General features: G+C 40.0%; 1 protein-coding gene across 1 annotated transcript; it reads left to right on the plus strand.

Annotated features, from left to right (window-relative positions):
* Positions 1-318: 318 nt before the first annotated feature.
* On the plus strand, positions 319-5,653 carry tmem256 (transmembrane protein 256). The gene is made up of 4 exons (XM_032544741.1): positions 319-516; positions 1,502-1,539; positions 2,383-2,463; positions 5,051-5,653. Exons 1-4 carry the CDS (start codon positions 435-437, stop codon positions 5,192-5,194), a joined length of 345 nt encoding a protein of 114 aa, XP_032400632.1. The 5' UTR covers positions 319-434; the 3' UTR covers positions 5,195-5,653.
* The last annotated feature ends 4,943 nt before the right edge of the window (positions 5,654-10,596 follow it).

Below are 10,596 nucleotides of genomic sequence, written 5' to 3' on the forward strand. Positions count from 1 at the left end.
GACCTTGAGTTAAAATCACTAAGTGTAACGCAAATGTGATCTGTCATATAACTTTAGATATGTCATCATTTTTGTATTCTTAGGCATTCTGGTATATGCATTTCGTTGTAGCCAACTTGTTGTTTAGCCTATAGATATAGGGGTGTACAATTAATTAAAATAGATAAATAAGGGATGAAACACGTTACTGGGACGTGAACGTAAACGTGCATTTCTACCCTTCCCCTCTCTGTGGTACAGTGTTGTTACATTGTAGCCTATTATATTGACTGTGAATATTTTGGTTATTTTTTTATTAAACATCATGCGCGCGGAACAGCCCTAATCTGTAACCCCTGATTTCGGAAGGGGGGATTTACAAACGGACAGTGAAGGCGGCATTTCCGTCGCTCTTCCGCATGTCTGATATATAACTAGACACGCAGCTTCAAGACATGACCGCGTCTGCTATTGTCCGAAGGTTAGCAGCTCTGTCAGGGGCTTCGGCCGTGGCAGCAGGGGCATACGGGGCTCACGGTAGGCACTCTACGTTGGCCTATATCTATCACTAATGCACGTGTCTTTCCATTAGGTTGCATAGTCAAAACACAGTCAGGTAAGACTGCCATGTCAACGCTCACCACTCCAGCCTCCGTCCCGAAAGACGCCAATTTAAGATTGGCTTTTAATATCGACGCAGCTGCATGACTATAAAAGAACAAATTACGGCTGCTAATGTTTAGTAGGCTAATGGTTAATTCGGCATCCAAATGACACACCTTGCAGCACGTGATTTTAGTCAAATTAAATAATTGTGTAATCAAGGTGACCTGCCTCCACAGTAGGCTGTCATGGTGGATGAAGGCTTAAAGGTCCCATATGCTCTATGACCAACAGCCACTTTGGTCGTTTGAAAGCCATGATGTCTTTTTCTTTTAATGGATGGGCCACATTCTCTGAGCGGGCAAAGCAGAGAAAGGGGTAGCGCTAACCTTGCCCCTTATGACCTCATAAGGGGAAAATTCCAGATCGGCCCATCTGGGCTTTCATTTTCTCAAAGGCAGAGCAGGATACCCAGGGCTCGGTTTACACTTATCGCCATTTATAGCCGCTGGGAGACCATAGGCAGGCTGGGGGAACTCATATTAATGTTAAAAACCTCATCAAGTAAAATGTTCATGCCATAGGACGTTTAACGTTACTATTGAGTGGGTTAATGGCAAAAGTGCAAGCTGGTGTCTGCTGGATGTAGCTAAACGTGGCTATATTTTGGTAACTTTTGAAATTGGTCAATAAGACATCCGGCTGGCTGATGTTAGGGCTGCACTGACCCTACTGTCTATCTTGAGACAGTATTTTTTTACACTTCCATGGCTTGTGACAAAACGAGAGAATACACAAAGAGCACTGTTTTCACCACTGCCTGTTCACGCACATTGACTAAAGTCTAAACCGACAGAAGGGTTGTGAGCCAATAAATACAAGTAACATTTCATATAACATACTGTATTTTGTGTTTTAGGTTTCAAAAACAAAGACCCGGATGATTACCAGAGAGTGGTATGTAAATAGTACTGCATCAGCAAATTGTGATATTAAAAAGTTTTCTCTTCAACCTTTCCACTCGTTCACTGTCGCAGTCTCCTATTACAGTTTCTACTTCAGTCGTCTTTTCAGAGATCATCATCTGGATTATGCAGGCTATTTTTTTTATTTTAAATTTATTTTAGTTTAGTGGCTAATTTCAAAGTTAATGTAGCAATGTCTTTGTTTTGTTTTTTACTTATAGCTGTGAGATCTTTTTCAAACATTGAGTTACATTGTTGATCTTGGAAAAATGGTCTGATTTGATAGACCGTCCCTTGTGCAATTAGAAACCTGGATGAATATAATCTAATCTGTGCAAAATACTCAGTTTAACTTTATTTATCTGATGATACTGTACTAGTAACACAGGTAAACCCCGCCTCTTTATTATCATAAACTGTATGCCCCCTTGTTATTTTTTGTTTGTTGCTATGAACGTGTATAGGGTATAAGTGCCCACAACTAGCATACCTTTCAACAGTCTGACCAATAATCACTTTTATAATTACAATTTGGCACATCGAAAAAAAAAAATCATCACCATCAACAATGTCTGTCAAACCTTAGTATCTTGGCTAATGTTAGCAATTAATGGCGGTAAACAAAGAAACCGTGCTCACGTAAAAAATGAACATTGGTTATAATTGTTAAAGGCTTGGGTAGATGATGGATGATAGTAACCCACTCCCTTTTACATTAGTAGTAACTTAAATACTCCCTTGTAGTCCATTTACACTGTACAGTATTAGTCCTTAATCTAGCATTTCCAGGCCGTCTCTTTCTCAACGCTCTGTTTCTGTGTGTCTGCCTCTCCAGCTTTTCGAAACCGCCAACAAGTACCATTTCTACCACAGCCTGGCCCTGCTGGGTGCTGCCCACTCTGGCAAACCTGCTGTGGTGAGTACGAGAGCCTAATACCAACTCTCAGGGCTGGATGCACTTGAGTGTCATCGAAACTAGTGTCATCATGCCATTACCAGAAAACCAGTAGTCACATAGGCCGTAATTACAAACCTGTGGCTAACAGCTGGCAATAGAGGAGTGAAATTGTAGGGACACAGATGAGGCAGAGAGAGAGAGGAAGAGAGAGATTGCTTTGGGGTTTGCGTGTGCACGTGCGTGCTGGCTTTATCATATTATGACTAATGTAATTCCCCACGCACGGCAAACCTGCAGCGCAAAGTATTTGCAGCGTAAATGCTATTTAAAGATTCACTATCATCGAACTGAAAAGGAGATGCAGATTGATGCCAGATTATGTGTGAGGTATGTGGTGGTCAAATCCAATCAGGATCTCAGGAAACAATTTGTCTCCAGGCTCAGTGTTTCCAGTGGGACATCATGTACTTACATTCTCCAATTCAGAACAATCTAACTTTACTAGCCCACTACCCCGCGTCTAGCAGTGTTACTTTAGTTTGGCGAGAAATGGGGGTGTTCAAAGTTACTAGTATACTAGCTACTATTTAATGCTTTGTGAGTCATTTGAGCCCGTGGCTGTCGTTTGTCTCATAGCTGTGTTTTGCATTTGAGCAGAACAGAGAATGGGTCGTCTTTAAAAAGTGACCTAGCTCTGCTCTGAAGACTGGTAGTAGCGTTACTCCAGGGATGTTCCAACTTGGGATGCTTCTGCAGTTGCCAGGGGCTCCGTGCAGAGGATGGCTCAGCTAATCGTAAGCAATAGAAATTATGATCTGATGTTTCAACATCGTTGCATGTTTTCTATATGGTTTGGTTTGCGTTCACGCTGCACTTTGTCAAGCGCGCCAAACATTGTAAACAAACAGCCAAAACAGTCGCTGGTGTATTGGACAGAATGTCCGAGTAAAACACTTCTGGTCTTAGAAATAATCCATCCGTCTGCTAAGGCTTGGTTTGGGGGGGGCAGTAGCTCAGTCAGTAGGGAGTTAGGTTAGGAACACGAGGGTGCTAGCTTTGCACACGGTGCACTCTGCTTCCCAACCGGGAAGTTGCTGGTTCAAGTCCCCAAAAGTATGGTGGTGGACTGGTAGCTGGAGCACTGCCAAGGTGCTCAAGAGCAAGGCACTGAACCCCCAACTGCTTGGGGCACCTTTCAGTGGGCAACCCCCCTCACTCCCCATTAGTGCATGCATAGGTACTGAGCATGTGTGTGTAATTCAGGCCTTAGCGTAATATGGGTAATAACAACAGAGTGAAAATTGTCCCTTGCGGGACTAATAAAGTATATAATATTATTATTATTATTATTATTATTGTTAATGGAGCAGCTCCAATTTTACAACATGTCAGGCTCTCTGGTTCTGCTTTAGTGTTTCTAACATTGAAGAATAAGGTGAACGTTATGAGCAGATGGCGAGACGGCGAGTGAAGGAGACGACAGGCCTGGATGAGGGAGAGAGATTATGATGTGTCGCTCACAGACGACCATGGCGATGTTTGGTCATAATTGGTTATGGATTTAAACGTTATCATCCCTTAAATCATATATAAATCCATAAATTGTGTGCAAGGTTGAAATTACAGGCTAGTTTTTTTCCGGTCACTTCCTATATTTGGATGGGAGTGCACTTGGAAGCGAACCAAGACCAAGGGGTGTAACGATACATCGATCTGGATCGATGTATCAATTCAAAGATCCCCGATCCAATATCATCAATGCAAAGTGAAAATATCGCTACATATGGTCTGTAAAAGTCCCACTTTATAATAGTTATATAATAGTTTTTTGTTTAAATGCCTGGAGTTCATTTATAAAATGTCCAAATCATATTTAGTTTCTGTTTTGAGTTGATATTAATGGAACTGGGTTAAATTGGCATACAATATTATCTCGTAGCGATCGCAGGTTCCTGAATTGAAGTGAAATCGTACCGTGACAGACTTAAAGCAAATATCGTATGTCGTTGTCCAAAGAATCAATATAAAATCATATCGTCTTAATTTATGGATACACCATTATAGAGACCACTATTTTCAAGTGGACCGAATTTTGGTTATTTGGTCCTCTCCAGAGTTTAAATGGAAACGCTCAACGTTTAAACGCCAGGCGATCAATGTGTGGTAACCATGGGGATTCTGTGCACTGCTGAATCCCTGCTGTACTGAATAAGATGAACTGACTGTGATATCATATATCCAATCACAGCTAGATTTATAACTAATGTTAGCTAAAGTGATCTAAATTGGCATAGTCATAATTACTGACGTTACCCTATAAATCCAGTCTTATGCCGATGTTCTGACGAGCAAAATCCCCGCTGTTCATCTTCTGATATCTGTTTAGAAAACTGTTTTATATTTCAGGGAACTCCCAAACAAGCAAGACTCGGTCCCTCGTTCATTGATTTGCATTGTGTGTCGCTCGCATACAACTGTTTGTGATGAGCACGAACGCGACAGTTTCACGCTCCCCATGTGAAAAACCCTTTACATCTGCCATTTGTTGGTAACCTGGCTATTTAAAAAGTTTCTTGTGTGTTGCCTCTGTGTTCCCTCACTACAGGCTGGTACCCTCCTGATAGCGGGCATGGGGATGTTCTGTGGCTCTCTGTACCACCAGGCCATGACGGGGGACCCTGGTCTACGCAAGGTGGCTCCCATGGGGGGTGTAGCTATGATCGTAGGCTGGCTGGCCATGATTCTCTGAACTCTTAACAGCTCACATCCCCTCCAGAGGGCCACTATGTGACACTCAACTGTCAAAGAGGTAATGGATGAACTGGAGCGCTGAGCTATGTCACTAAATCTAAACCACACCCTGTACTGGGTGGTGGGTGTCAGCACGAGATAAGGTCATAACAGGATTATCACTTTCCTGCCATTGCTGTCTGTTTCTAAATGGTGCCCTTGAGTTTCAAGTGAATACAGCGTGTAGCATTGTGTCCTCTTAACAATTTGTTGACATAACATTTCAATGGCATGTCAATCTTGTACTAGGAAAGAAAATCACTGATGTGCTAATAGAAATTCCCAATGCTATATATAGGTGTGTGACTGAATATTACACTGGTATATCTTTCTTTGTTTTTGCTTCATTTTCCCAACTGCAGTGAATACAGTTTCTATGTTTCTGTACATTTGTACAGCATGGGTATTGCAAATAGAGAAAAAAATGAAGAAAAATATGAAGGATTTAAAAATGAAATAAATACTTTTTGTAACATATTTTCGGGTCGCCTCATTTTTTCCACACAGATGATTTTTGTTGCTTCTCCAAGTGGTCGGCAAGAACAGTATGCGATTCAAATTCTGTACTTACTGAAAATACAGTTTTGAGGTAATTTGCCTGAGCATTTCCATTTTTCTACTACTTTCCACACTTGTCCCGCACTTGACAGTTAGTACTGTGGATTAGCATCTAAAACATATAAAATATGATTCATTCTATGATTCAACTACTTAACAGTGTATAAATGCAGCAAAAATGGACTATCTACATTATTAAAATGCTAACATTTTAATTCATCGATCATCTTTATCCATTTATACTACTACTACTACTCTTACTAACATACACCAATATACGTAGCACCATGAAAGGGCATTCTGCATACTGAGTATTTTTAGGCTTTAGAGTCCAGAATGAAATGTATATTAGACCCACAGAATTTTGTACATTGTAAGAGTGACTACTTCGTGACTGGATATTCAGACCGCTGTCACTAAGATAACGGCCGCTTGTTTGGTTAATAGAACTGTCTCATGATTAAGACTGGCCCTGGGTCCTGTGTTATGGTCCTGTGTTTGAAATGGCCACCACACTGCAGTAAACAGAATGGTCATATATGTTGTTTTGGGAGTCATCGTAAACCCAGCTCTTCTGTTTAGGTATGAGCACATGTTGGCATCATTGCCTGTCAAAAATAATATTGGACTGTTCAGGTGTTGTATCTCTCTTATCGTACAATACGTTAAATCTATTTTTGACTGGTTTCCTGTCTATTTTATTTTTTATTCCTTCTGTGGCAGTTACCATATGTAGCCGGGAGAAAGTTTGTACTACCCACACAGTACTCTTTAGACCACCTTTTAGTGCAGATTTGTGTATCAATCAATGCATCCTGGGTGGATTTACAATTTTTGCAATACCAAAAAGCAATCTAATCCCAACTGACTTAACGCCAATGCGAGTTAAACGGGGGTCCTGAGTGTGTCGTTTTCAGTGAAAGGGTGGATAAACCCAGGATCCAGCACCTATAGCAGCCAAATGAAAGTCATCTCTCTAGCAGTGCTGAATGTCTTCACAGCCTAAAGCATTTGATCCTCTAAGTGGCAGAACACAAAGGAGTTCATTACACATGGCCTCCCCTTAGCCGGGGCCGTGTTCCAACCACTCCGCATTCAAATTGAAAGTGAAATCCATTGAAACACTAATTTACCTTCCTGACTGTATAGGCCCACGAATGGGGACCTTTAGAAACTAGCTGTATAAATCTTCAGGTCAAGGCTCGGGCTCAGACGCAAAGGCGCTATTGACTGAACACATTGCCAATGAGCTCTTGATCACGACTCATAAAACCCTCATTAGAATTAAGTAGCTATTGGAAAGCATTCTGCTATTCCAGGACTGAGCAATTCGCAGCACACACAGTCACATATCTCTGTCCCACAACTTTAAAGTTTATGGGAGACACCTGACTACCTTACAGGGTGTTCTGCATTCTCAGATGCACATTTGACGCGCTATCATCACATTTTCAGCTATGTGTTAAAGGGGAAAATCATGAGATTCTCTGACAAGTGAGATGTGAGATACAAATTGTTGACCAGCTTCACACCGCGGTCTTATTTTAGAGCTGTTTCGTTCTCTCCTGACAGCTGACATTCAGATGTGTGCATCCTGTCGCTGCCAGCACAGCAGCACCTCTGCGTTGAAATCCAGCTGGATCACGATGTTCTGCTCTGGCAGACCTCATAATGTGTGAGCACAGGAGAGAGCAAGAAATAGAAAGTGGGATGCAGGGAGACACTTTTGGTTGTGTATGGCCGGACTGATCTATTTTGGGGATGCAACATATAACATCAGCACAGTGTGAAGTCATTTCAATCAGGAGAGGCTTCATTTAAGAGTTTGGGTTTAAATGATCATGGTGCATAATATGTTGATTTGTTAGTGTTTGGTGATTAGACTCTATTGCAATGTTAGTTTATAAAGGGTATAATGGCCATGCATATATAGCAATAGCCCCCCAAATGGGGTCTAGACACTGGTGGAGGTGATGAAGGGATAAAGGAAGCCTGAAGATCTGGATGGATGTGATGTGAAGCCGGGCTTTAGATGAAGGAACCCTGGGTGCTGGGAATGATTGGAACTGGGTGATTTGCTCCTCAGCCCTCAAGTTGTTCTGTCCCTCCTTTGTGAAGGCAATCTGAAAGCTCTTATTTCTACTCTGAGGAGCAGGCATCGAGGAGGGATCACGTCTCATCCCTCTATAACACAACGTGCTCTCTCTGATTGAGGCTCGAGGCAAGATTGACACCATTCTCTTATCTATTAAAACTATAGCCACCGATTAGCTAGCTTAGCTTAAAGACTGAAAACAAAATCAGCCTACCAAAACCTCCAGAGCTCACTTCACAACAAGATGTAGCTCATTTGTTGCATCTGTGCAAAAAGTTAACTCACATTTTACCGTTGGTCTCTGAGCAGTTGCCAGGCAACCAGCGCAGACTCAAGGACGTTACTTGGCCAGAAAACAGTCTAGCACATAACCCCTTGTAAAGAGACGTTGTGTTGCAATTTGTTTTATTTAACTGTACTCCAAGGGATGATCTGTGACTCAGAAGACTCAGAAACTGCTGTGTATCCATTGCTAGAACTTTTTTGGGATGTGGTCCTTTGCCTTCATGGTGCAGGTTTGAACACAACACTAAGAGATAAGATAAGATAAGATAATTCTTTATTCATCCAATAATGGGGCAATTCCCTTGTTACACAGCATTTCTCTACAGTAAAGAACAACAACAAACCAAGAAACAACAGGCTTACACGAGACAATGTGCAAAAGTACTGAATGAATGTAAAGTGTAAAGTGGCATTATATAAAAGATACTAAATAAAGTTGGGTGGCCATGGTATAAGAATATTGCAATGTATTGTAAGTGAATAAGTGATGTGAAATTAATTAGAATATGTAATTAAATAGTATAGCAAAAGTAAGTATGTGTTAGAATCCATTCACTCACTCACTCACTATTCCCTATATAGTGTTTATTAAATAATGAACTATATAGGGAGGAACCAAGCAAGATTTCGGACTCTCAATAAAAACATTGCTGTGTCAGTAGATGTTTTAATGCTTTGCTTTGTGGTAAACAAGAGGAAAATATAGGGTACATTGCATTTACCCTCAAATCAGCTGTGCATTGTGGTATTTATTTTATAATGGACTATGTAGTGAATGAAACTAGCCGCATAGATTTCACACCACTATAAAATGACGAACTCACTAAATAGTGCATTATTTCTGTGAATGGTTTTGAACACAGCTACTAGCTCAGCAAAACTTGGACCTTCCTGATACAGGTGTATGGCTACTACAACCTACCTTACCCAGGTGATCTCCATTGAAGTCATTATGTGACTTTTAAAAACCGACAAGCCTTTTTTTCACAGCCGATGTGAGTGAGTCAGCATCAACAAACCAGTGAAACAGCTTTTCTTGTGGTGAAATATTAAAAAGTGATCATTGTCAAAATGTGATTCCCTTTGATTAAACGTTGTATATACACTGTATTTGGCTGTTACATCATAAAGCAGGATGGCAGAAAGTCTGCCTGGTGTTTTTCTTCAGAGAAAGAAGAGGCACAGATACTAACGGTAGATATTGTTAATTATACCTCCGGGGACCTTCCTCTGCACTTCACAAGCTTTGCCACCCTTTATTTCTCTTACCCTGCAGACAGATTTAATTACATCAGCTTTTTCTTCTGTTGGGGGGAACGCCTCCATGTTCCATTGATTTCTTGGTTCTGAATCTGTTTTGGTCAAAGATGAAGAGAGTGGTTGCATGAGAGTCATCATAAATCATGAACAAGTAAGGTATTATAAAATAAGATAAATATAAAAACTTTATTGTCCCAAAGATACTTGCTACAGCTACATACATGTACATAATAATAATAATAATAATAATAATAATAGTAATACTTTATACTATATTTATCCAGGCAAGGGAAATTACAATGTTTTCACTCTGTTGTTATCATTATACACATTACACACAGGCTTGAATTACACATACTACTCATACCTCATTATCAATCGTTCAGTGTGTAACAGTACAATATGTGACAGTATATGACAAGACAACAAGAACAATAGAGAATCAATCCACTAGTTGAGAGCATGTTGCACAGGCCCCGATATAGTAGAGTATTGCATGTACCCTATGATAAAATAAAAAAAACACTAATAATAAAGGAATTGCACTAAATAAAAGAATGCAAATTGAAGAAAGAAGAAATTGTACACTGAAGTCAAATTGAAAGGAACAGCACATGATAACCAGTGGTGGAATGAGTACTTAGATCAGTACTGATACCACAGTGTAAAGATACTCTGTTACAAGTTAAAGTCCTGCAGTGAAATTGTTACTTAACCGTCATGTTGTCCTCAGATCTAATTGACCAATTTTCCTATATCAATGTTCTTTTTAATTACCCAAAATAACATGATTGATTCCACACAACGCTCTTTGGCAAGTACAAATCTCTACATTCATTAATTCTGGGGTGTCTTATTCAATTTTATAGCATTTGAAAACAAATTGAAGTGGTTTTGAAATAGTATTGAGTAAAAGTTGACATATTACAGTCTGTGATTATCCATCGACATAACAACTTTCCTTTAATTTTAGTCTAAATAATTCCTAATTTCTGCTTTTCTAACTCAAACATTAGGAATAATGTCCTATAAATGAGGTTTATTGACCATAAATTCCAAAAATTACTGTAAAACTAAAGGTAATAAGTTAGTGTTACGTACTGTTGAAAATGTCAAAAAAAGTTACAAACATTGAAAAAAAAGCGTCAAAAGTGTTGAAAAAA

The sequence above is a fragment of the Etheostoma spectabile genome, chromosome 19 (genome assembly GCF_008692095.1).
Source record: "Etheostoma spectabile isolate EspeVRDwgs_2016 chromosome 19, UIUC_Espe_1.0, whole genome shotgun sequence".
Classification (NCBI taxonomy): Eukaryota; Metazoa; Chordata; class Actinopteri; order Perciformes; family Percidae; genus Etheostoma; species Etheostoma spectabile.